A 27259-nucleotide genomic window follows, 5' to 3' on the forward strand; every position below is an offset into this window, starting at 1 on the left:
AGATTAGTGAGGGTGACAGTGGTTTTTCTCACTGGCGAATGTTGATTGGGAAGAGAAGCAAAACCAGAAGGAACTACCAATGGCTGTCCTTAAATTACCCCCACAACAAAGCTGTAAGGGTCGAGTCAAAAGTCTGTAGAGATTCTCAGTCATCCGGGTCATGGTTGTCCCAAAGGTGCTTTTTCACGAGGCAACTGGACTTCCTTGTTTTTTCTTTGAAGGCATTTCACTTCTCATCTAAGAAGCTTTTTCAGCTCTGACAGGATAGTGGGGAATGGGAGGATTGATATTCCTTGCAGGCAGCTGGTCATTTGCATCCTTTTAGAGGGTTGTTGAAGCACCTCCAAGTGTCTACAAGGAATATAAATCCTTCCATTCCCCACTATCCTGCTGAAGAAGTTTCTTGGATGAGAAGCGAAACATCTTCAAAAGAAAAAAAAAAGAAAGAAAGTCCAGTTGCCTCCTTGTGGGAATAACTCTGACTCCAGTATTGAGTAATGATTAATCTAAGACCTTATACATACATGTCTGCCTAAAGGTCACCTAGATAAAACAAGGAAATTAAAAGTAAACACCAGAAACAATCATGCAGCTCAGACAATTGTAAATAATTTTGTGTATTATGTTTAATTATTATCCACAATGTGAATGCTTACTATGTGTAAAATTCTCAATAAAAAGGGAGCACTAGAAATTGCTCTAGACTCCCATCCCGAGTTCACTCGCTTGTGTCTCATCCTTTCCATGGGAGTCCACCACAAGTGGTGACCCCGACGTGATCCACTGCAGGTGGTACGTGTCCGGACCTCTGTGTTTCCTCGCCTGGAATAGGTAAAGTACGTACTTAACTATTGCTGGACAATAGGATTTTTTTCAGGGAGCATGGGGGGAAAACTCTCTCAGCCACAGGAACGGCATGTTAGTGAGCTGCTGAGGTTAGTCAGGACAAACCTCTTTTTCTTTAAACCCTCTGGGGGGGAGCAAATAGTTCTTTCAAAAGATAAAGTGAAAGAGCTGCTGCAAGAGATCTGGCGGCAGTGTCCCTACTATCCAGAGAAGGGATCTTTAAAGTTAGACACATGGAGGAGAATTGGAACTATCCTTCATGAAGAGCCACGGGCAACAGCTAAAATTTTGATATATTGGAAGGTTGTTATGACTGCTTTAGAAATCCAGCAACAGCCTCTTTTAAAAACTTTAGTTGAACCTCCTCCTTATGAAGTGTTGCACTCCCCAATTTCAAAATTGGAATATGCCTTATCAACCCCAACAGCGCTTACGCCTGTAGAGGAGAAAATCCAATCACAAACGGGGAAAGTTCAAGCAATGATGCATTCAGGCTTTCAATGAAGGGAAATTAGAGCCTGATGAGATTACCCAGATGAATTTGTTTCCAGTTAATAGACAAATAAATGCTCAAGGCAATATGGAAATTGAATGGATTCCGATTCCTTTAGCTGTTCTTAGAGAAATTAAAAAAGCAGTTAAAGATTATGGTATTCAAAGTCCTTTTACAAAGGGGCTTCTGACAAGTTTGGCTACCTCACGCATGATTCCTAGTGACTGGAAAGATTTAATGAGAATGATATTGAGTTCTACTCAGTATGTGGTCTTTGACTCAGAATACCAAAGAGAAGCTATCACTAGGGGAAGGAATTCAGGGGGGCTGTATACGCCAGACCAAATCTATGGGGCAGGTTTGTTTGAATCCACTGCTGATCAAGCTGCTAATTTGCCTGATCACGTATTACCAGTGGTTATGGCAGCTGTCCTTGGGGCATTGTCCCACATCCAGAATGTGGGAACCCCAGCACAGTCTTTTTCTCAAATTAAGCAAACAGCATCTGAGTCTTATAATGATTTTGTGGAAAGGCTGCAATTGGCTATTACCAGACAAATATCTAATGAAGAAGCAGCAAAGGAACTTTTGCTGAAATTGGCAGTTGAAAATGCAAACGCTGACTGCAAGCGTATTTTACAGCCTTTGGTGGCTAGAGGTGAGATTACTCTGGCTGATCTGTTAAAGGCATGTGCAGTGGTGGGTTCTCAGGCTTACAACATGGAGACTTTGGCTATGGCATTACAAAAAGGGATGAAACCTACAGGGAATTGTTTTAATTGTGGGAAGCCTGGCCATTTTAAAGCTCAGTGCCATGCCCCTGGGGGGGGAATGGCATTTAACAAAAACAAAATTAAGGACATCCGCCCGAAATCAGTCTGTCCAAAATGCAAAAAAGGGTTTCATTGGGCAAATCAATGTCGCTCTGATCAGAACCAAAATCCGGGAAACTAAATTTGGGGCGTGCAGCTAGCCCCGCTCCTAAGGCTGTCACAAAAGCATCGCCTGCAATTACTGGGAATGCAGGTTTGAGTTTAAAAATGCTGAATTCAATTGATGTGACCTTTCCTAATCAAGTGTACATTGAGGACACTCATTTGCATGAGCCACTGCCAGAAAAAACAGTGGGATTAGTACTTCCCAGGTCTTCTGCATCAGAAAAAGGGTTTTTTGTTATTCCAGGAGTTATTGATCAGGATTATAAAGGGGTTATTAAGGTACAATTATACACTGATACTCCTACATCATTAATGGCCGGTGAATCTATTACCCAGTTATTATTGCTTCCATACATTCCTATGAATCCTTTAATTGGGATCCCACGAACTGGAGGTTTTGGATCCACTGAAATGACCAGTTCTCCAGTTGCTGCAGAATTGCTAGCGCTGACAAAAAATTTGACTACAGATCAACCAAAAATGACAATTGAAATTCAAGAAAAATCATTTTCTGGCCTTATAGATTCCGGAGCAGATGTCTCTGTGATACGCCAAAAGGAATGGCCAAATGAATGGGCGCTTGAGGACTCTCCAGCTGTTCGTGGAGTGGGTGGTATGCAGTTTGCAAGAAGTAGTGTACATTGGTTGAAGGCATTGCATAGAGAAACTGGTGAGACTGCAAGGATTCAACCTCTTGTGTTGCCCTTGCATATAAACTTGTGGGGTAGAGATTTGCTATCACAATTTCGCACAAAAATTGTTATTGGATAATGGAAAAATTGCAATTGTTAACCTCTCAGCCAGTCTAGATTGATCAATGGCCACTTCCAAAGGACACTCCTTCACATAAAAACAAAAACGGGGGAAGTGGATGGATATGGCTTGCCTTACATACAAAACATTCTTAATATTACATTATATACTTAAAATTTTCTAAACATGACAGCTGCTACGGCAGCCAGAAGGCATTTTGCTTCCTCCCCTTCTGCAGGTACGCCAAGACCGAAAGTTCGGTATAGGAGACTACCAGATCCAACGTGGAGAGGACCTGTCCCGCTGACAACTTGGGGCAGAGGATACGCTGCTGTTGAAGATGAGGGGACAGTTGTTTGGGTTCCTGCTCACTGTGTTCGTCCTTATCATCAGCCAAAGGGGCAAAGGGATGGATTTGGGGGAATGGAAAAGAAACACGTTGATCCAGGACATGGGGAAGCTAGCAAACCTTCATAATAAAACTGATTGTTGGATATGTATGCACATGCCAACTCACAAAACATCAGGGCTTCCAATGGTTGCAGTACCTCTGGCTGAAGGTGACTGGTATAAGGGACAATGCTATGGTTGTTCAGGGATGTGGTCTAACAGTTGGACTATAAGTAACATAAATACCTTGCACCTTGGAAGCCGAATCCAAGAGGTGGCAGGTATCTGTTGGACCCACAATGAGACAGTAGAAAATATGACTTACTTGGGAACATATCCGTTTTGCAACAAAACAATTGTTATTAGCAATGGAAGTCGGTTTTATTCTAATGATATGAAAACTAAAAATCTCACTTACTTTGTACATAACATTTCTCGATATGATATCACATCTTTGATCAATGAAAATAGGTGTCCATATATTCCTGCCACATGTTGTCCCACCACGAGAGAAAACCAGTTGTACAAATGTGCGAATGGGAAATACGCACCACCATCCACTTATTTGGCTATGTTAATGCAGTCCTTTGCAAAATTAATCTATGCTGAACCAAATACGATTGGTCATCTCCTGGGAGCAAATCTATGGTTGCTGTGTGGACGGATGGCCTATGATCGCATGCCAGCACGATGGAAAGGAGTCTGCACCTTTGGGAAAGTAATCCCATCTCATTTCATTCAAAAATCTTTGGGGACTGCTCATATCTGCAATGCGCATTCCGCAACGGAAGTAAACTCTGTTTTGACTCATGACTACTGGACACAAATATCAAGGGGAGTTATTCCTCCTTTAGGAGTCATGATGAACTATAGAGATTTACATCGTTTAAACAATTGGACAATTACTATGTTTAATGAAACCATTAAAACTCTAAAGCTGCTTGAAGAAGAGCAAGGAAAAATCCTTGACTTTGTCCTGCAAACCAGATATGCGGTGGACACTATTTTGGCAGCGCAAGGGGGAGTTTGCACTGTGATTCATACGCATTGTTGCATGTATATCTCTGATTTTTCTCCAAACATTACAGCTACTATACAGCATATGGAACAAACCCTGAATGAGAATCCATTACAATCGGAGGACGAGGGACTGGACGTGTGGTCTGCACTTTGGTCCTGGTTTCCAGATGGTTCATGGATTCATCATTTAATTGTTGGAGTGATATTGCTTTTTATACTTTCTCTTTGTGTATGCTGTTGTATCCAATGTCTCCCTGGACTTTTAGGAATGTGTCGGGTGAAGCCTACGGAAGGAGAGCTGTTGTTGCAGATGGCGAAAAGCTACCGAGGCATCCGCGATCATCAAAAAACTAAAACAGGGGAGATGTGGGAATAACATCACTCCAGTATTGAGTAATGATTAATCTAAGACCTTATACATACATGTCTGCCTAAAGGTCACCTAGATAAAACAAGGAAATTAAAAGTAAACACCAGAAACAATCATGCAGCTCAGACAATTGTAAATAATTCTGTGTATTATGTTTAATTATTATCCACAATGTGAATGCTTACTATGTGTAAAATTCTCAATAAAAAGGGAGCACTAGAAATTGCTCTAGACTCCCATCCCGAGTTCACTCGCTTGTGTCTCATCCTTTCCATGGGAGTCCACCACACCTCCTGAAAAAGCAACTTTGGGACAATGATAGGGTCACTCACAAGCCTTATTACCAGAGGTGTCAAAGACTACAAAGTCCAGCTGGTGGTTGTGAGAGTGCAATTGGAACTCCATCTGTTTTTAAATGTATTGATTGCGCTGATGCGGACACCAATGACCTTTTTTTTTTACTGCATCCTGAGGACATCCCTGCTCATTCTGGGATAGATTAGAACTTGGTGGCTGGAGAAGTAGAAATTGCACAGATTTTCTATTGAATGAAGGCAAGCAGGAATGCCCACCAATATGGCTAGGAGAAAAAGTCCAAAACTGATGTTCGCGGGTCATGATATATGGAAAAATGTATACCAGGCAATGCTTTTGTGCTTTGGTTAGAAGAACATTAATGGGAGCACAGAGGTGTTTTTACCACATTATCAGCAAAGCTTTTTTGTGGTGTACAGCAATCACACCTGTAAAGGAAATGGCAATGTTGTTGCATTCTGGAAAGGAAGACTTGGTTTCACAACCTACCTGTGGAACACAAACATCTTCTGCATTGTCATTCTATTAATAAGAATGGCAAGTTAAGGCCTTTTTTCTTCCTTCCTCTCCCTAACCCCATTTCCTATTCCGCTTGATAAAATGACTCATAAGAGGGTGACCAGAAAGAAGGAAGGCAAGAACAAGAAATAGGTTCATCCTTTGGAGTACAGATCTTCTGCAACAGACTGATTCAGCTGTGGAACACAATTAAGATGCAACTTCAGCAATGTCATCTGTTTGGCAAAAGTTATTTAAAACCCACTTTTCTTTTCTGGTTTAAGCAGGATTAAGTCTGCTAATGCATGAATGGGGGCTAATTTCTGGGCTATATAGTAGACTTGAAAATCAAAGAAAAATTCCAGAGGAAGATCATTCCATAATGCTCTCAAGAAAATTGTATGGATGTGTTTACCTAGTCACAAAGAGTTGAGCCAAACTTAAGGGTGTGTTTTGTCTTTCTTTATTCCCCTCCCCTTAGAAACAGGCAATAGACCATAAGATGGGCTCCTATGGGCTCTCACCAGTATTCTTAATGTCCCCAGGCTTTGACCAAGCAAAGCAAATAATAATCAATAGAATGAAGGACATGGAGTTCCAAGAAGAACTAAATAGGTTGGCTCGCCACAGCAGGGATAGAATCAAACAGGGAGTGTGGGAATCAGCAAGATATCTAAATGATCTGATCTTCCCAAAACAAAGGATAGCATTCTTCAGAGCCAGATTTAATATTCTCCCATCAGCACTCCTTCAGGGCAGGTATAACAAAACACCAATAGCAGAACGGGTATGTATATGTGGTAAAGGAGAAGTTGAAGATATCTCACATGTTTTATTGTACTGTGAGTTATACAGAGTTTATAGGTCATTGTATATTCTCCCCTTACTAGAGAGATTGCCAGGGAGGGCAGACAATTTTTATGTAGACTTTCTCCTCCAGGATTCAAACCCAGCTATTATGTGTGCAGTGGCAAAATTCTGTGCTGCTGCAATGTCTACTAGAAAAATATTGGTTACAGAATTATAGCTGTCAATTTGTGACAATTTTGGGAAATAGAACAATCTTTGGAAAATGATATTTACACACATACTTATTGACTCTCCACTCATATAAACCAGGGAGTGCCCCTAACTGTATTTTCTTAACAGATGTTTTTTTACCCACTATTAATGTATTATGATGTGTCAGTATATATATATATATATATATATATATATATATATATATGTATATGTATATGTATATGTATATGTATATGTATATGTATATGTATATGTATATGTATATGTATATGTATATGTATATGTATATGTATATGTATATGTATATGTATGTGTGTATGTGTGTATGTGTGTATGTATATGTATATGTATATGTATATGTATATTGTAAATAGTGATGTCTATTGCTGGTCTAAGACTGTAATAAAGTTATATTCTATTCTTCTTCTATTCTTGTCTTTCTTTATTCACAGGCTATATATCTATTGATATATTCCTTACTTACTTCCTCCCCCCTCCATCCCAAAAAATGGAAATTGACTTTGCAAAATTATAAATTAGGTCTTTAACCTCATCAACTGAAAGATGGTTTTATTTGTTATTTTGTATGTTATAAAAATCTTTTTTAAAAAACTTTTAGTTATTTAAAAGGTCCAATCAAATGGCTTTTTAAATGTTTCAAAGTATATAAAATACAACTGAACACAGATAGAATACTCTAACTTTACAGGTATATTTAATATAATGAACAGTTCTTATAAACTATTTAGTTATTAATGTATTCTATTAGTAAGTACAATAAATTTCAAAATCATGCAGGAAATTGTGAACTTTTTTGCCTGTTATCATTGATTTTATCTACTATAATAATATAAAATCAGAAACAGGGCAGAATTGGAACAAAAAATTCATGCATATAAATCCTTTGGCTAGAATTATTACATCTAATTCCAAACATTTGAAATTTGAGTTTTCCAAAGAATTTTGAGTAGTCTAGGTTCAATGCTGAAGGAAAGCCACTATGAGCCAGCAATGTGCAGCAGCAGCAGCTAAAAAAGCCAATCCTGGGTTGTATAAACAGAGGCATAGTATCAAGACCCTGTGAAGTATTAGCACTGTTTTACAAACTCTAGTAAGACCAGGGGTGGGCTGCTACTGGTTTTCCCCGTTTTGGGTGAACTGGTAGATAACTAGTAGCTAATTTTATGGCTGGTTCAGCAAACCAGCAAATCCCACCCCTGGCTGGGCCTGCCCCTCCCAGGAGTCCCCACGTGGCCCATTTTGGATCCCAGGTAAGTACAGGACCTGTGCAGAGGCTCAGGGGGGGCAAAAAACAGGCTTCCCAGAGGCTCTGGAAGGCCAGAAATGGGCCTCCCTCCAGATGGCCTCTGGAGTCTGGGAAAGCCATTTTTGCCCTTCCAGAGGCTCAAGAAAAGCCTCTGGAGCCCCGGGAGGGCAAAAAACCGGGCCTCTCAGAAGTTTGGGAAGACCAGAAATGGACCTGTTTCCGGCCTCCGGAGGGCCTCCGGAAGGTGGGGAGGGTGGAAACTAAACAAAGAGAGAAACGACCTGGAATTGAGGAGAAACTTCCTAACAGTGAGGACAATTAACCAGTGGAACAGCTTTGCCTTCAGACATTGTGAGTTCTTCATCACTGGAGGTTTTTAAGAAGAGACTGGACGGTCACTTGTCTGAACTGGTATAGGTCCTCCTGCTTGAGCAGGGGGCTGGACTAGAAGACCTCCAAGGTCTCTTCCAGATTCTATTCTATTCTATTCTATTCTATTCTATTCTATTCTATTCTATTCTATTCTATTCTATTCTATTCTATTCCATTCCATTCCATTCCATTCCATTCCATTCTACTTGTCCAGTGGTACCTTTTCAGATTGAGAAGCTTCAGAATGAACCAAAAACATGCATACAAACCAGTCATGGTAGCATCTTCTAGCAGTTCCAGTAACAAAGTTAGTAGAACAGGTACATTAAAGCATGACTCTTACTAATAACGTATCATATAACGCTTTAGAGTCATCCAGCCATTGCTGATCCAAAATAACAATAACGAGAATAGATTTTCTGTCACCTCAAGAATACACTGGATGAAGCTGCTATGGTCATTGGAGAGAAATGACCATCAATGAGAAATTAATTTAGAACGTAGATATTTTATATCAGTTTAAAAACCTGTGTTGCGTAAGGAGAAAATAGGATTAGGGCAGGGGTGGGATGCAAATCTTTTTACTACTGGTTCCGTGGGCATGGCTCGGTGGGCATGGCCATGTGACTGGGTGGGTATGGCTTTTTTTGCAGCACCCCCACACACACTCCTTTTTTTGCCTCCTGGGCCTCAGGGAAACCTCTTAGGAGGCCATTTTTGCTCCCAGGAGGCTTCCTTGAGGCCCAGGAGGCCGCATCACCCACCTCCCCCCATGCTCTATTTTTTTTTTTGCCTCCTGGGCCTCAGGGAAGCCTCCTGGTCAAAGCAGTAAGACAGTAAGGGGGATCCCAGCACAGCTGATTGTAGGAACAGCTGATTGTCGGGAGAAAAAAAAAGAAATACCAGTTCAGCCGAACTGGTAGCTGTTTTTTTACTACCAGTTCAACTGAACAGTAACATTTTTTACTACTGGTTCGGCCGAATGGTAACATTTCTTACTACCGGTTTGCCCAAACTGGGCCGAACCAGTCGAATACCACCACTGGATTAGGGAACATGAAGAGCAGATTTCAGAACATAACGAAGAAAAATGGAGCTCAAAGATTAAAGAAAACAATTTCTGATAATTCCATACTATTTGGGGCCAATAAATATAGTATGTCCTTGAGTACTTCAGATCATTACAGAGACAGCTGGTGAGAGCTGGTGATTCCTACTTCAGCCTGGCGTTTGTGTGTGTGTGTGTGTGTGTGTGTGTGTGTGTGTGTGCATGCCCTATGTCAGCTTTCCAAGTATTGACCCCATTTCAAATTAGAACTTCGAGGCAGAGTCTCAAAGAATTTTTTTTTTAATTTAAGAGACATCATCTTGGCATTAACTAGTGGAAAGCCAACTCTGAATTTTCCCGGGATTTCCACCCCCAAAAAATCAAGTTTTCCACTTTTCCCCAAAACAATGAGTCCCATTATCCAATCCTGGCACTGACTCAGTTGCCTGGTAACTCTTTCCCCCACCTCCAGCCAGCTGGCAGTTGGAATGTCCTTGAGCGAGGAATGAACTGGTTTGTTCCACTAAACAAATCCCTCCCTTCGAACATTTTTAATCAGAAAGCCTTCTTATCAGAGCACAAGGCATGTGAAATAATTCAAGTGGTAAACAACCCCCACAACACAAAACAAGGTGTTAGCTTAGACAATTTAAAAGGACCTTTTTTAAAAAAAAAAGACGGTGGGAAACCATACAACAATTCAACCAGAAGTGTGAACTAGCATGATGTTAAGAATGTAGAGAGGGGGTTTTATTTAATCTGAAAGTCTTCTAACATTCCAAACGTTTATTTAATGGTTATGATCTCAGAAAGTTTGACAAACCCTGGTAAATTTGTTAGGTTATGTCCTCCATTACTACCTACTCCAATGACTGTGTTGACTTGGAACAGGGGAAACAAGAGGTGGAAGGACATTGGCAATGGGGGCAGCAAATTTCATACCAAAATAATTTCTGAAGAATGGATGAACAACAGTACAACTCACTCCCAAAGAAAATCCCTAAATCTAATTGCACCAAATAAAAACAGTATCTTAAATGCTTATTATGGCTTATTATGAGTTTCCTGAAAAGTTTAGGAGTGACGTAATAGCAGTGTTTCAATATCTCAGGAGCTGCCACAAAGAAGAGGGAGCCAAGCTATTCTCCAAAGCACCTGAAGGCAGGACAAGAAGCAATGGGTGGAAACTAATCAAGCAGAGAAGCAACCTAGAATGGACAATTAGAATACTTAATCAGTGAAATGACTTGTCTCCAGAACTTGTAGGTGCTCCAGCACTGGAGGTTTTTAAGAAAAGATTGAACAACCATTTGTCTGAAAAGGTGTAGGGTCTTTTGCTTGAGCATGGCCACTAGAAGACCTCCAAGGTCCCTTCCAACTCTTTATTCTGTTATTCTGATTAATACTTAAAGATGATTGCTGTGTTTTGTACCTTCCTTTCTTACACATTTAGGTCCACAACTTCTCATGTAATCTTTTAAAAAGCAGTAAAAATAATAAAGTATTTTTCAAATGCCTAAAATTAAAAAAGAAAACATAACTAGTGTGGCTCTGAGATCTAAAAATATTCTTCCAACAGAGGTAAGATTTTGCTTAGTTGACCAATTCAGAATGAGAATTTAGTGTAACTTCCTTAATTTTTCCCCCCTGAAATAATAGTTGAAATATTCATTCAGCAAAAAGAGATTAGAGATAGGTCTCCTTGCTACTGTAATTAATACAATGTTTACAGGATTACTGTTAAAGTGACTGAATGCATCTTTTTGCCAAAAGAATTGGATGTAATGGGCTAATTTGAGAAAACTAAATGGATTAGTATTAGAATAACAATGCTAATTAGATATTTTGTGAAATGCAACTCTATCTTGCCATCAAGATCTTATTTTGAAATACATATTGGGCTTTATTAAAAAAAATGACTAAAGAGTATTCTACACCCATTTGTTTTAGCTTTAGTGAGGAATCTAATCTCCTCCAATGTCACCAAAAAGAGAAGAGTATTACTATTAATTGAACGTAAAGCTTCGCAATAAAAGAAATTTCTCTTTCAATAGTGGAATTCAGATTAATACCATAGAATCAATTAGTGACCTGCATATCCGATCAGGGACTCTTTGTTCCTTCTGGGAAAGGGTGCAGATTTGTTTGAATTGTATAAAACACATGAGACTATATTTGCCTAGGAATATATCACTGTTTGCTGAATTAAATATGCCTCCATGCATAAATAATATCATAGAGGATATATATCTGTGGCTAAAATTACCTTGGAGTGCTGTGGAGGCAATATAAATAAAATGAATAACAGTATCTAGAACTGATTTGTATTTTAATATGAATTCTGGTGTTACTAGAAATTTTATGCAAGCAAATTGCTGAGAAAATGTTTGTGGCAATCAAGGTTCCTTGACATTCTTTGCCAAACTGTGGTTTTAATCTATCAGATTTTCAACTTTATGACTGGAATGTTAGCATCCATATTTTTGTGGAATGGGAGTTTTTGTGAGTATCATTCTCTTTGGGCTTATTTACAGAACCATTGTCTGACCTCTTCCTGGGGTCAGCTTATAGGGGTTGCCTTTCTCAGACTTGAAAGCTGCTAGATATATTTGCACATTAATAGACTAGGAGACAAATTCTGAATTGAGCACAAATGAGAAATTGTAGTTGTAAATTAATGAAAATTTGGAGAAAGTGGGGAAAATATTTATTGGGAGTTCTGTGTCAGCAAAACCAGTTATTATACTTTGAATTAACTGATTTATAATGCCCAGTTTAAGGCTTTTGAGAGGATGTGTTCTGAATATGAATCATCTGCTGAACAGTATATACAATGAAATTATGTACTGATCAAACAATATGTCTTGGATCTTTTGGCAAGTTTCAGAGACACCCCAAATTTAAGACATGTTATGCTTGAAGTAAAACCAACACTGAAATTTTACACCATTTTTTTTTACACCAAACCAAAACAGGATGAAGGTTAATATTGGTAATACAAAATGTGAAGTGAGGTACTGGAATATCCAGTTTTGAAAAAAAGCAACTTATCTAAATTTTAAGGAATGGAAGATATACATCTTATGATTTAGAGTTAAAGTTAATTCAACAAAAAATCTTCTTCTGTATTTATTGGATTTATCAAAGATTGCTTTTAAAAAGTTGGACATCAGATTTCCTGCATTGGTATATTGCAAAAATAATTGAGGGAATATGGATTTAGTCATATCCTCCAATGGATCTTTTTTGGCTTTTGTTTGGCTTCCAATGATTACATGCCAATGTAACTTAAAAAGAGCAAAAAGATACAGTAATAATGAGAGATGCAAATATGATTATTTATCCCCTTAAATTATGGGACGCAAGATTTTATGAAGAACTCTTGTCTCTCCCAAACATGGGAATCAATAAGAATTACTCTATAAAGATTGGGGAAAAATTCCTCTTGAGGTTGAGTAGATTGAAGAGAGGTGTTCCTATCAATTTTTGAAATGCTTTTATATTGAGAAAATGAGATGATAAAGCAATGTTTTCCTATCATCTGATTTAATAATATGGTATAAGAATCAAGGTAGCTTTATAGTAATATTATACAGAACCTTTCCTCCCCCTTCACTTTCAGTTCATTTCAACTGCTGTTAGGTATTTCTTCACTGATGGCATAATCACACTGGTATCATTTATCCCTGTTATGTAGCTGTATTTCATCAATTAAAAATGACATTTGGGATTGGTGCATTCTGCATAGAATCTATTTTATTTTTACAAGAGGGCAAATGAACAGCAGCCTTCTGCCCCACTTCCCGATACATAAGCTTGTTCCCTTTACAATGACTTCCAGAGAAAAGGTAGAGAACAATGGAAAACATTTATACTTCAACAATATTCACATCCACTAATAAGAGCATGCATTTAAGACAACTTCAAATGAGATCTCCCTTTCCCCTATACCGCTTATTCAGATTAACCCATCCAACAGATCAGACCTCCAGGTAAGGTGCACATGGAAGAATTGTTCTAGTGGTATAAATGTTGAGTCAGTTGATTACACTTATATGACTATCAATGAATATTTTCGGGAAGGCTTATCAATTCAATCAAGCAAAGCAAAAGGTGAAAAGTATAAAATACCGTAAGGAAAAACACTAAAGAATAAAAAAATGCAATCTAAATGGGTTCTTTTAATCCATGCTCTTTATATCAAAATAAATGCGTGTACACCCAAACGCGCATGTACCATCATAAACCTACAGATCGTCTCTAATGAATAAATAAAATAAATGCTTTTTAATAAAACACATCCAGAGCTGCAAGAAATGCCCAATACTCACATTGACTCTCATCTTGCTTGTATTACTTTGCACCACTGTCTCCCATCACTTCAAAGTCCATACTGAAACCTGCTTCCAGCAGTTTCTGCTGCAAGGCAGTGGAGCCAGGCACACCATTTAAAAGTCTTCTGGCGAGCCTCAGCTGTTTAATTCTGCCCTCCGTTTGCAGCACCGATAAGTCACTTATTTAATTATTTATTTTTCCTGAGTGAAATGAACAGCCTTCCTTGGGGTGGGCGGAGGGAGGAAGGATTGCGGGGTGGTGGTGGTGTGTCCAAATCACATCACCCACTGAAATTCTCCCCCCAGGATTGCAACCGGCTTGCAGTTTTCTTTCATGCAGATGAAGGTCTCGCCAGGAGGTGCTTGGGGTCTCCAACATGGGAGGCTCCCACTCTAAGGCTCCGTAAGGGGGGGGAGGTTCTAAAAGCCACACAGAAAGGCAGAACATGGTTAGGGAACAGGGTCTTGGAGCCGTACTTCAGAGCAGCTTTTCTAACACTGCAGTCAAAGTTGCTGGTTTTCTGGTGGGTGTTTTTACTGCTTTTTTTCCCCCCAGCGCTGCTGCCCCAGGAGTTCCCATTCAAATTCCAAGTAGAGGCTGAATCTTTAAACAGGGCAGGGAGGTGGGGTGGAGAGAGAATATATATCAAAAGGAACAAAGCCATGACAGAGCCATTAAAAAAAAAAATACTTTTGCTGAGCCCTGCCTATTCAAATGGGCCATCTGTCCTGGGTTGGCATCTGATATGTAAATCACTTTAAAAAAAAAAAAAGGAAAGAAAGAACCTCAGCCACATCATGTGGGCTGGAGGGACTTTCATAGAAGAACTGGAAAGTCCTTTCATGATATCACCCATTTTCAAAAAAAGGACTGTCTGGGCAAGGAAAAAAGATCTCTCCTATGTAGGTTCCAAGCTATGGATGACGATGATGATCCATGATGATGATAATGATGATGAGATGTTATTCATTCAGTCGTGTCCGACTCTTGGTGATTTTATGGGCCAGGTCTTTCCACATTTTCTGATCTTGCACTATTTCTTTGAAGCTGTGGAATGAACCTTCAAAGGTGGGCATTTGGGGCTCCCTTCTCCTGGTATTCGGGAAAAATTCCAAAACCACATCTCTTTCTCTTTTATTAATTGATATAATATTTTCTTGATACTGATTTTGCATTTTAAAACATTTGTACGGCTCCCTAGCTAGAATAATGTGACTCTGGTTGGCATATAACATCTTTAGAATAGAATGGAATGGAATGGAATAGAATAGAATAGAATAGAATAGAATAGAATAGAATAGAATAGAATAGAATGGAATGGAATGGAATGGAATGGAATGGAATGGAATGGAATGGAATGGAATGGAATGGAATAGAATAGAATAACAGAGTTGGAAGGGGCTTTGGAGGTCTTCTAGTCCAACCCCCTGCCTAGGCAGGAAACGCTATACCACTTCAGACAAATGGTTATCTAACATCTTTTTAAAAACTTCCAGTGTTGGAACATTCACAACTTCTTGAGGCAAGTTGTTCCACTGATTAATTGTTCAAACTGTCAGGAAATTTCTCCTCAGTTCTAGGTTGCTTCTCTCCTTGATTAGTTTCCACCCATTTCTTCTTGTCCTGCCCTCAGGTGCTTTGGAGAATAGTTTGACTCCCTCTTCTTTGTGGCAGCCCCTGAGATATTGGAACGCTGCTATCATGTCTCCCCTAGTCCTTCTTTTCATTAAACTAGACATACCCAGTTCCAGCAACCATTCTTCATATGTTTTCGCCTCCAGTCCTCTAATAATCTTTGTTGCTCTTCTCTGAACTCTTTCTAGAGTCTCAACATCTTTTTAACATCGTGCGACCAAAACCGAATGCAGTATTCCAATTGTGGCCTTACCAAGGCATTATAAAGTGGTATTTACACTTCATGTAATGTTGATGTAATGATGTAAATTGATGTAATATTTTCTTGATACTGATTTTTCCTTTTAAAAAAATTGTATGGCTCCCTAACTAGAATAGTGTGACTCTGGTTGGCATATAACCTCTTTGGTTTCTTGACTTAAAGGACCCAAAACCTACAACCATTTGGTCTTGGTAGAGTTGAGCCATGTCCTGTTCTTCCTCATCTAGTTCTCCACAGCTTCCAGACTGTCATGCCCCTGTTGGAATCTGATTCCAAGGGGGAGGACTAGCAGCTGACAGGGAGTGGGAGTGTGGCTCCATTGGCTGTGGAAGAAACTGGGGAAGGGCACAGTCTGGCTGGGCAGAGCAGGAGAGAGGTAGAGCAAGACAGAGGGAATTCAGAGGAAGATCCAGGCCCACCCCGACTTCATCCTAGGACATGCAGGGAGGAACAGAGAATGGAGCAATGTGAGTTGCATGGCTTATGGGGGAGGGAAGGGCCCTGATTCCCTTCATTAGCTGCAGCTGGGAACACAGTGTTTAAAAAGGGAGTTTGCACACAGCAACTTGTTGAAAGCAAATTGTGACTTATCTTTTATGGTCGAGGCTTATCTGGGTTCCTGGTGTCTTCCCAACTGTGTGTGTTTTGTTGGCCTTTGAATTCTGCAATTCATTATCCTGCCGTGTCCAGTTAATTGTTGCAGCGTGGTTTGTGTGGATTTTTATTTACAGTTTATATGTACTAAGTTTTCAGACTGAATTTCTTCCACTTAAAGACTGTTCTGGGGAGAATTTTTTTCTCCAGTTGAAGGTAACTGGACATTGGGGGCAAAGTTGGAGGTATTAAAGGGACTTTTCTTATGTGACTGTGTTGCCTTTGTGCCTCACCTCGGGTCATCATACAGACATTGGACAGAACCATGACAGCCTCACTTGGTCACAAGAGCTAGAGAGATATAATTGAGCATCATCAGCATACCCTACCTTAGCAGCTTCATATAGATGTTAAAAATAATCTAGGAGAAGTTAAAGAAGGGGTCTATGGTTGGACAGCTTTTCACTACCACAACTGACTAGAACTGGTCTAGAGGAAGGAGGAGAACCACCAGAACTAACACTATGTCTTTCTCTCCCAAACCCATGAGTCCATTTTCTGAACTCACTCAGCCTGCAAAGATACCATACTTGATGGAATGGAAGGCCACCAAGAGATTAAGAAGATCCACAATGGATGCATTGCCTTCATCTCGAATCTGTCTCCTCCAGCACAAAACAATGAAAAACCATCCCTTCTTATGGTTTCTGGCATTTTGCCTGTTGTGCATCTTTCCATCATGAAATTAGCAGGAATCTATTTTCAGTGGGAGTAGGCCATTGCCGTATCTTTCTTTCCTTTGGAAGAAAGACAGGGTTTGGGCAAAGTGGAGGTGTTCTGGCTAGCCCTCTTGCCCATGGACAAGAGAAGGCTTTAGGAACAGTAGAAAAAAAAATGTTGTTGAAAGTCTGCATGCTAGATTCCTTGACTCTTTGGACCAGGTTAAGTTTACAGGTGAAAGTTTCCCCATTCCAGGAACAAAATGGTTCCAGAACAGGGAATGGCTGACAGCAGAATAATTACAGGTCACACATGTGTCTAGAAGAGTAGTGCTTTAGAACAGGGGTCTCCAATACCTGGGCACTCACGAGCTGTTCGGAACCGGGCTGTGGAAGTGCTGGGCAAGTGTGCAGGCACACATGCGAATCCCCACTTCAGTGGGCAGGTGCATGCCCACTGCTTGTGCAAATGGAGCTGTGTGCGTGCGTGCATGTGCTTGCCTGACACTTGTGTGGAACCATTCCCTGCCCCATTCACATTTTCAAAGAACCCGATTTCCGCTACAAAAGAACCCCCAACCCCGCTTTTTCCAAGAAAGATATCAGCTAAGCTTAAAATGTTTGCAATGTTTAATTCCTATCCTTTCAAATTCAAGAAATGTGATTCTGTACTTTGTGTCTTGCAAATCTACTCTAGAGGACTATTGTGATGATGAGAACAAGCAAATTGTCCGTGTGTACCATCTTGAACTACCAAAGTAAAAATGTAGCAGAAGTAATAGTGAGGACTTGCAGCTCAAAATAACATAGGTAGCTTAATGTTTCAGTTTGGTCTAGTGCAGGGGATGTCAAACTCAAGGCCTGGGGGCTGGATCCAGCCCATGAGGTGCTTAGATCTGGCCTGAAGGACCAACCCGTGGTGCCTCTGCCACTGAAAGCAGAGCCCAGGAGGGCCTCCATAGGCTCCCCCGACACAAGTAACATCAAGCTGGCTATACCCACCCTGACCACACCCATCCCAGCCCTCCCCCAAGGTCAAACAATCCTGCCTTAGCCCCTTGGGTGACTTTGGGCTCTCTCTCTCTTAGCCCAACTTACCTCACAGCAGTGGTGGTATCCTACTGGTTCAGACCGGTTCTGCTGAACCAATAGTAAAACAAAGCCTCCCACCATCAGCTGGAGGAGGAAAAAAAAAGCCTCCAACAATCAGCTGAGAGGACCAAGAAGAGGAAAGCGCAGGACCGGCCCTTCCGCCCACCCTCTGTGCTTTTATCTTCTTTATCCTCTCATCCGATTGGCGCTGCAGGCCTCAGCTGGTGTGGGGAACGCTGTGTTTGCATGTTAGGTATGCGTGCACGTGAGCATGATCGCCAAACTGGTACTGGAACAGGTATCCTATCGCTGCCTCACAAGGTTGTTGTGGGGAAATGAGGAGAAGAAAGGACTGTGAGTTATGTTGACTGCCCTGAAAATAATAAAAGCAGGGTCAAAAAAAAAAAAAAACCTAAAAAAATATTGGAGTGCCAACATAATCAGCTTTCTGGGAAATCACAAATAAGAGCAGATAGAAACCCAGAACTGGAAAAGGAGGTTCAAGCCAGCTTTGAATAAGCTAAGTTCCTGCGCTTCAAATGAGGAAACCATACCGAGCTCTCATACTGGAAAAAGGCGACAAAAGAGGAAACATTGTAAAAGCACATAGACTATTGAAAGTGATACACAGTTGTTACATATATTTTGTATGGCTGATTCCCAAAATAAAATACTAAACAAATAAAAACGAGAAGTCTTCAAGGAAACCTTCGGAGTAGATGTAGCAGGAACTACTGTTGAATGGAAATAAAGAGAATCCTATCGTGTCTGATATGCGAACAAATATAGGTTCTGCAGTTTAGTGACTTAATAGGCATGAAGGACTAAACCCAGGTAAGGTTTAGGTTAAGGTTGTACAGATTGGTTGTGTGCATACAGATAGTCCTTTACTTACAACCATAATGGAGCCTGCCCTTTATGATTGTAAGTCGTGATGGTCGTAAAAGCAGGTCACCACATGATGGATCCAATTTTATGACCTTTTTTGCAGTGGTTGTTAAGGGAACCACCATGGTTGTTAAGTGAATTCATGATCGTTAAGGAAACCCATTGCTTGCTATAGGGCAAACTGGTTTCCAGAAAAAAACAAAAAACATAAATCATGATGGTATGATTTACATGCAAATGGCTGTGAATGTGGACCAGCTGCTGAGCAGCCAAACTGTGGTTATTTGATTATGGGGGGGCAACAGTTAGTAAGCACCTTTTGTGGAATCTGTTGCAGGGATGGGATTCTACCTGATCAGACCAGTTCTATAGAACTGGTTGTTATGATTCTGCCCAGATCGGAGCACTGGCAAATCGCACCACTGGCCCCGCTCCTCCCTTCCCCGCTTACTCACTCCAAACTTGCCTGCTAAGTTGCTATTTTTCCTTCCACCCCCAACCATCAGCTGTTTTGCTGTGCCAGGAGATTTAGATTACCTAGATAGCAGGAAATAGTTGGATTTCTTGCTTTTTAGCTAATCTAAAAGCAGAGCTGAACCTTCCTTAGGAGTGAAGTTTCTATTTTTCAGTGCAGACTCAGGTAGCAGACTGCAGAAAGATAGATCTCTAACTGAATCTGTGATTCTGTGAGCAACTCAATCTGCTTGCCTGCTTTGCCTGATTTTGGGTAAAAGTTGCTCTTTTTTATAGAAAATTCAATATTTACATACATGGTGTGTTGTGAGTTAATTTTTTGTTAACAAATTTTATGAGTTTGCTTGCAAGCAAATTTTATGTGACACACTCAGGTAGCAGATTGCAGAAAAATAGATCTCTAAGTGAATCTGTGACTCTGTGAACAACTCAATCTGCCTGCCTGCTTTGCCTTATTTTGGGTAAAAGTTGCTCTTTTTTAATAAAAAAAACCTCATTATTTACACATACAAGCCATGCCCAGCCGGTCACATGACCACCAAGCCACACCCAGTCAACAAGCCATGCCCACCCAGTCACATGACCACCAAGCCACACCCAAAAATTAGGCCATGCCCACAGAACCGGTTGTTCAGACATCTGAATCCCACCCCCGGTCTGTTGTAACCAGTCGTAAGTCCAAGACTACCTGTCATTATTCAGCTATAAAATCCATCATATTTTTTTTCTTTTTCCGACCCTATAATCCTTTAATTTGGGTTCAATCAGGGTGACTGAATAGAGCAGAGTGTTTACTGGCTGGGTGCCCTCCCTGATGCCTATGTGGAGTTCACAGCAGATATTTTCTCTTTGCATCCTGATAGAGAAATATCTGCTGCTGCCTAGGATTGAACTCTCAACCTTCCAAGTGGGAGGCGAGCGTCTCCATCATTAGATCACCACACCACTCCATACATCATATAGGTTTACTTATGACAAATCAGCCTCCCCAGTTAGAAAAAAATATTTTAACAACTTACATACCTTGGCATCTCAGAAGAGCTTTTTCTAGAGCTAGATTTGAACAACTGGACTCCATGGTAAGACAAGGGAGGTTTCATGGAGTCCCAATTGGAGGAAGATTGTCCATCTGTGGAGCTCCAATCGCTGAAAACACTGGACACATTCTTGTTGACTGCACATTGTACTCTGCAGAAAGGGCCATTTATTTAGGCCCGTAATTTAAAAACTAAAAAATATTGGGAGGTATCTGGGAGAAATAATCTTACTTAATGCAGGGAACAAAACTGCCCATCTTCAATAAGACCACAGTCTTCATTTCAAAGTGTTTTTTTGCATTTCCAAGGTCATCTCAAAGAGGACAGAATACCATGATCAGATTGGAGTTAACCACAGGGGTGACAATCTGTTATGAAGTTTTGTTTTACCTATTTTCATTTTTGTATCAGTTTTGTATATTTAATACAGTCAGTTGACTTAATTAGTAGTTTTCTTCTACCATATTTTACCTTCTACTACCGTGTTTCTCATATAATAAGGCCGGGTCTTATTTTTTTTTGATCCCCAAAAAAATGGCTAGGTCGTCTTTTTGGGGGTGACTTAAATCCGCCCCCCTTGCATCTTCGGGCGGGCAGGCGGCGACAGCTTGGATGTTGACCTCGGCGTTGGTGGGGCACTTTGTATCGGGGTCAACTCAGGCAGCACCATATCTGGGTGTGCAACAAAAGTACTTCCTAACGGCAAGCACCCCCACCATTCCCCACCATTTCACATGTTTTAATATAGGCCTTAATTTGGGGGGAGGGGCTTAATTTCATTTCATGCCTATAAAACATGCTGGGACTTTCTATTGGGGGAGGCCGTATTGTTGGAGAAACAGGGTATTTTATCTTGTATTATATTTTTTATTCTGCAGCTATTTTATCCAACTTCATTGGATTTTATCTCATTTTATTGTATTTCACTGTGGCTGATGTCTCAGGTTTCATATGGTCAATTGATTAATCAATCAAGTATATCATATCATATCATGGCTTACTAGATACATACTGTATTAAGGTTTACTGCCAGGAAAGTGGTTATAGGACTGCAGTCTTAAGCACCTAACACACTGTTCCTATTCTTTTCCCACAACAGCTGATCAGAAAAATATTGGACAGGTCACAAAAGTTGAAGAGGTATAAAACAAGCACCTTATTGTTACTAAGAGTTTTTCTGTCTCTAATACTGGACATAATATATAGGTATCGTCACATGAGTAGGAGCAATTGATATTTTTACAGTATGCTATACTGGACAACCCTGTTACTAGTTAGATCTTCCTTTGGAAAAAAAGTGGTGTAGTCTGATATAGGAGGCTTGGTGGCTCAGTAGTTAAGACGCTGAGCTTGTCAGCTGGAAAGCCAGCAGCCCAGGTATGAAAACCAAGTGCCACACGACAGGGTAAACTCCTGTCCTTGCTCCAGCTCCTGCCAACCTAGCGGTTCGAAAGCATGCAAATGCAAGTAGATAGAACATTAAATTTTAAGCTGATCATATTTTTTTTACTTCAATGCTGGACAGTCTTATGATCAATACTTGTATATATCATACACCGAAAGACAATTGTAGTGTCAACTTCGAATTGAACCTGGCAGAAGCCATTTTTTTATTCCTCATTTGCCACACAGATGGGGGAGGGGGAAAGAGGATGAAATACGTTGCTAGACAAAACACAGAACTTTCTGGTGGGAACCAAGGTAATCTCTACAGGTGGTGGATAGAGACAGGGAGGAGTGCCTGGAGAGCGCGTAAATTAACCTAATTGGTCAACATGACCTGTAACTTTTAGGGAGAAACTTATTTCCTATTTTAATTATACTGAAACCACAGAAAACATTTAGAGTTGGTTTTCCATTTGATTGTGCTGATATGATGTACCCAATAAAGAAGTTCTTAGAAGAAGGCCTCAGCCTCAGAGTTTTGATTTGCTTGGGTTCATTAGTCAGGATCATGACACGTAGTGGGAAATGAACTTCAATAATAAATCAATATTTACCTACCTAAACAAATAAACAGGATGACCATGAGCAGGCAAAAAAACCCAGGGAGAATGGGAGAAAAGTCCAATTTCCTGCTGGACTCCCCAATGACTTTACTTGTGGAAAGCTATGTAATGGAAGATATGACTGATCTTGGGGAAAAGGGAAAAGAGATGCTGTCTAGGAAACAATCAGGCAAGAGAGGGAAAAGCCTGCAGTTGCATCAGGGAAAGAAACTTAGGAAGGGCCCATCCTAATGGAGTCAGGAGTTAAAAATGGAGGTGGGAAGTTTGTGGTTTCAGACTTGCAAGATTCTTTTAACATAGCCTTACAATAAAGTAGAATTAGTTCATCTTGTTGTGTTAGTTGTCTGGGATACTGGGTGGATGAAGAAATTGGTAGGGAGCTACCATTAACTGAGCTATTGATTGGTTGACAGGTTGAGCTTTTATACCATGTAATAACACCTAGTCATATCTACCCCAGTCATTATAATATAAAACCATGGTTAGAAATCATGCACAAACTAGCCTCAGTTTCAGGAAATCCAACTGGATGCAGGAGTTCTATAGTTAGACAAGAGATCCAACACCAAGCTCTAACAAAACAAAAAGCTGATTTAGAAATTACTCCCGTATCAACCTTTGGATTCTAGCAATAGGTAATTCTGGTCATTTGTGTGAAATCCAACTCCTCAAAAGTCCTTTTCTTCTGCTGGGTATGCCCCAAAGTGTTTTGCCACACTCTGGTTTCATCAGGCAAGCGTCCTTCGGTCAAGTGGACTCATGAAATGTGATTTTGGAGAGTGTTACCTCTAGCAATGGCTCTGTGGTTAAAGACGCTGAACTTGTCAGCTGGACAACTGACAATCTGAGTTTCAGATCTGGGCGCTGCACAATGGGGTGAGCTTCCTTTCCTTGTCCCAGCTCCTGCCCACCTAGCAGTTTGAAAGCATGCAACTGTGAGTAGATGAATAGGTACCACTTTGGTGGGAAGATAACAGTGTTCCGTGTGCCTTTGGCATATAGCCATGCCTGCCACATGACCACTGATAAAGTCTTTGAACAATGCTGTCTCTCTCAGCTAAGAAACAGAGGTGAGCACCATGCCCTAGAGTCGGATATGATTGGACAGGGAAACATTTGCCTCCAGCTTAAGACTTGATGAAGCCATGTCTCCTAAAACATCTAAATCAACATACAGTAGGATGGTGAGACTTAATTTATCTTCTGAGGATAACCTCCAAAATAAAAACATATCATCAGCTTAGAAGCATCTACATCATCCATTTAAAACATCCATACCAAACAAAACAAAACAATATCATCCTTTTCTTAACCATTCAAAAGTACATAGTTATATCCTGTGCCCAGTTCAGGCCATAATTTTATCATTATTAAGTTTTTAGTTCTCCATTGGTTCTTCAATAATAATTTAGATTTTTCCAAAATAGCCTTATAATGTTTATAGTGCAAGCCTGTAAATAAGCATAGGAGTGCTATAGAAGAATTTTAGTGTCTGTGGATTTATAGATAAACCACTCTAATTATGTCCAACAAAACTTATTGAAAGTTTAAGTTCCCTTAAACTGTTGTCATATAGACACGCTTCTCTAGAATTAAGTCCCAGTGATCTCTATGATTTTTTGGATATCTGTAGAAGACTGGAACACTACCTCTCTTAGCTCACGTTTCAAAGATTTCTGCTATCAAAATCCCCCTGAATTTACCTTTGCAAATGTACCGAATCCAATGTTTCTATCCATAGTTGTAAGACATACCACTTCCTGAATCATCATCAATCATCAAAGCAGGACAGCAGAGTTTTGCAAGAAGGCTGAAGTCAGAAGTGTTTTGAGAAAAAGGATCTGAAATCATATCCCTCTAACGTCGTCCCGGTTGGGGGAATTTCTATCTCTTTCAGCTAAGTTGAACACCATCAGTGGAAGACGATCCAAACAGAGGTGGGAGTCTAATTTTAAAATGAGTTGAATTCTCATGACTGATTGCAGCTTTATTTCAAATAACCACACACAGGAAAAAAAACTTTTTTGCTTTGCTTCATCTTCCTGTAGTTCCTATTTTAGACAAGTAGGAAGAACTGTAAGGCTTGCTAGCTGTAAACATATTGCACGAAGCGGTTTGTTTGCTTTCCTAGTGGGAATAATGCTTTTAAGAACCATCAAGATGAAATGTCATTGATATTTCCGATCCAACTCTGAAATTATCCAAAGCTGTATTAAGACTTGAAAGATGGAGTTTAAGATTTCATGCTTTGGATTTAAAAAGGGCTGTTAGAGGCAGGGGATTAGGATTGTGTAAAATGTAACACCATCATCATGATTATGTCTACGCACAGGAAAATCCTAGTGCAATTCAATGGAATCAGTTTTCTCGGAAAAAAGGCATCTTATCTTACCAAACTTGTTTTTATTTCAAAAATGCCTATGCACCCTTCAAGTCAAAACTTTCACCGAGTGCCTAAAATAAATTTAAAAATTAACATATAAACAATAAAAAATAAAAGAAAGCTTTTTTCTCAAAACATGCAGGTAAAATCAACACATGTTAAGACTCAGAATGGTGGAAAGAACCATTTTGTTCTGGAAAGACAATAATGCCAGACACACCTCACTTCAGATGAGGGGTTAATTATTCAGGAAACCTCAGCAGTGGAAGCTGTTTGGAGCATGTCTCCGAGATCTTTTGGAAATATGTAAGAATGTACCGTATTGAAAGAGACATTCCTTCAGATCCTTTAGACCAGAGTTTTTCCACACTTGTTGAAGATGTGTGGACTTCAACTTCCCCATGCTGGGTGGGGGATTTAGAGGTGAAGTCCACAGGTATTAAAAGTTGCCATGCTTGGCAAAAGCTTTAGATATTAAGACTGTAGAAGCAAAAAGTTCACCAAAGACTTGGTTCCAGTGAAAGAACCTATGTGGTTAAGGAGTTGGGCAAGGATGGGGGAGGCATAGGTTCAAGTCCCTGTTCAGCCACGGTAACTCATTGGATGACTTTGATTCAGTCCAAACTTCTCTGAAGGTTTGTTATAGAACTGAAGTGAAGGTCCAGTATAATAAGCTTCTAGAACAGAGTTTCTTAACCTCAGCAACTTGAAGTTGTGTGGACCTCAGCTTCCAAAATTGAATGGGGAGCTGGCTGGGGAATTTGGGAAGCTGAAATGTTTTTGAGGTTGCCAAACACTGCTTTAGTGAAAATGTTGAGCATAAGAAAAATGTCTTTGATGGAGATATATAAGATCAAGGAGAAGGAGATAAAGCTTACTTGAAGTCCATAAAGACAGATAACATTCAGAAGTAGATCAGACAGATGCCTCACTAATTTACTGAACCAGAAGAAATACAATACTGTAAGAAGCTAATTTATGAAACTATAAATAGGACACAGACTTAAAAAATTCTGTTACTATAGCCCATCTCAATAAAAGTAGTTTTAGTCTACCTGTGGAGTTGATTTCTTGCTCTACTCTACTGGACAGAAATCGAGATATAAATCTAGCAAATAAAAATGTATGCTTCCTTCTGTATTTTATACTAACTGAAGCTGTTGAATTGTCATTAAGGGCAACCCCATGCAGAATGCATTGCAGTAATCTAAATGGTACATTACCAGGCCCCGGGGAGGCTATTTTTAAGTAAGACTGCTTGTAAAAAGCTTTTGGTATGAGAAAAAACACATGTGTTTTAATGACAGAGATAAAATCATAGAGTAAAAGAGATGGAAGGAAACTTGAAAGTTTTTTAGTCCAACTCACTGCTTTAGCAGGAGACTCCATACCATCCTAGACAAATGGTTGTCCAATCTCCTTTTGAAAACCTCCAATAGTAGAGCACCCACAACTTGCAGAGGCAAGCTGTTCCATTGACAAGAAATTTCTCCTTAATTCTAGGTTGGAGATCTCTGCAATAATCTTCCACCCATTATTTCTTGGCTTGCCTTCAGATGCTTAGGAGAATAGATCGACCCACTCTTCTGTGATAACCCCATAAGTATTGGAAGCTGCTATCATGTCCCCCCCCGGTCCTTCTCTTTGCTAGACTAGACATACCTAGTTCCTGCAAACATTCTTCATATGCTTTAGCCTCCAGTCCCCTGATCAACTTTGTTGTTCTTCTCTGCACTCTTCCTAGAGTCTCAACATCTTTTTTGCAACATGATGACCTGAACTGGACACAGTATTTTAAGTGTCTTACTAGTCTTACTAGTGTAGTATAAAACAGTACTAGAGTATTAATTTGACCCTTTAGAACGAGCACAACCTTTCCCAAGGACAGAATGATAAGTTATCTGATCTGATAAATCATCTATTAATACTTCTTTTGTCCTCCCCGAACTGTGCTTCAATTCTATGACACAGGAACTCAGCCATATTACAACAGTCCACCTCTATGGAGTTTTCTCAATAAGCATTGTCAGTAAATCCACTAATCCCATCCAAATGTGCCAAGGACTGCAGCACTTGGCAATTGTTTTTGCATTATCCACCTCAGACTACAAAGTCATCCTCTACCACCAGGGCATTCTCATCGAGACAAGGCCAAGAGTGGGTGATCAATCAAGAAGAACTTCAAGCCAATTCCCACAGGCTCCATCAAATCTTCCCCCTTCTGGCAAGTTCCCCTCCAAATATTCTGTAAAGCTCACAGTTCTCCCAGGGCAGCTGATCCCTCTGTCTCACACTTGGGCTTGAATGATAGAAATGGAGGGTGTGATTGTGTATCACTTTTGTTTAATTATTAATCACATTTTTAACTTTCCCCACCTCTTCAGCTCAATCTGTGGCTTATTTTTCCCTAGGCTTTTTTTCTTCTTCAGTCTCCACATCTGTTGGGTACACACTGAAAATAAGAGTGAGCAGGTAAAGGGAAAGCAAATCAGCTACAG

General features: G+C 40.1%; 1 protein-coding gene across 3 annotated transcripts in view; it reads right to left on the minus strand.

The window, feature by feature from the left end:
- CASS4 (Cas scaffold protein family member 4) overlaps nucleotides 1-24361 on the minus strand; it is a 56719-nt gene extending 32358 nt beyond the window's left edge. The window contains exon 1 of one of the 3 annotated variants that reach the window (XM_026664949.2): nucleotides 24082-24361. In XM_026664949.2, coding sequence (XP_026520734.2) covers nucleotides 24082-24150 — 69 coding nt within the window. In that variant the 5' untranslated portion in view covers nucleotides 24151-24361. Of the gene's footprint in view, nucleotides 1-13664; nucleotides 14113-24081 lie in introns of those variants that run through there. The other 2 variants (XM_087959257.1, XM_087959255.1) reach the window with 2 other exon arrangements.
- Between the last annotated feature and the right edge of the window lie 2898 nt (nucleotides 24362-27259).

Source organism: Notechis scutatus, chromosome 3, assembly GCF_049901735.1.
Source record: "Notechis scutatus isolate UNSWTSFEM ecotype Mainland chromosome 3, rNotScu1.2, whole genome shotgun sequence".
Taxonomy (NCBI): domain Eukaryota; kingdom Metazoa; phylum Chordata; class Lepidosauria; order Squamata; family Elapidae; genus Notechis; species Notechis scutatus.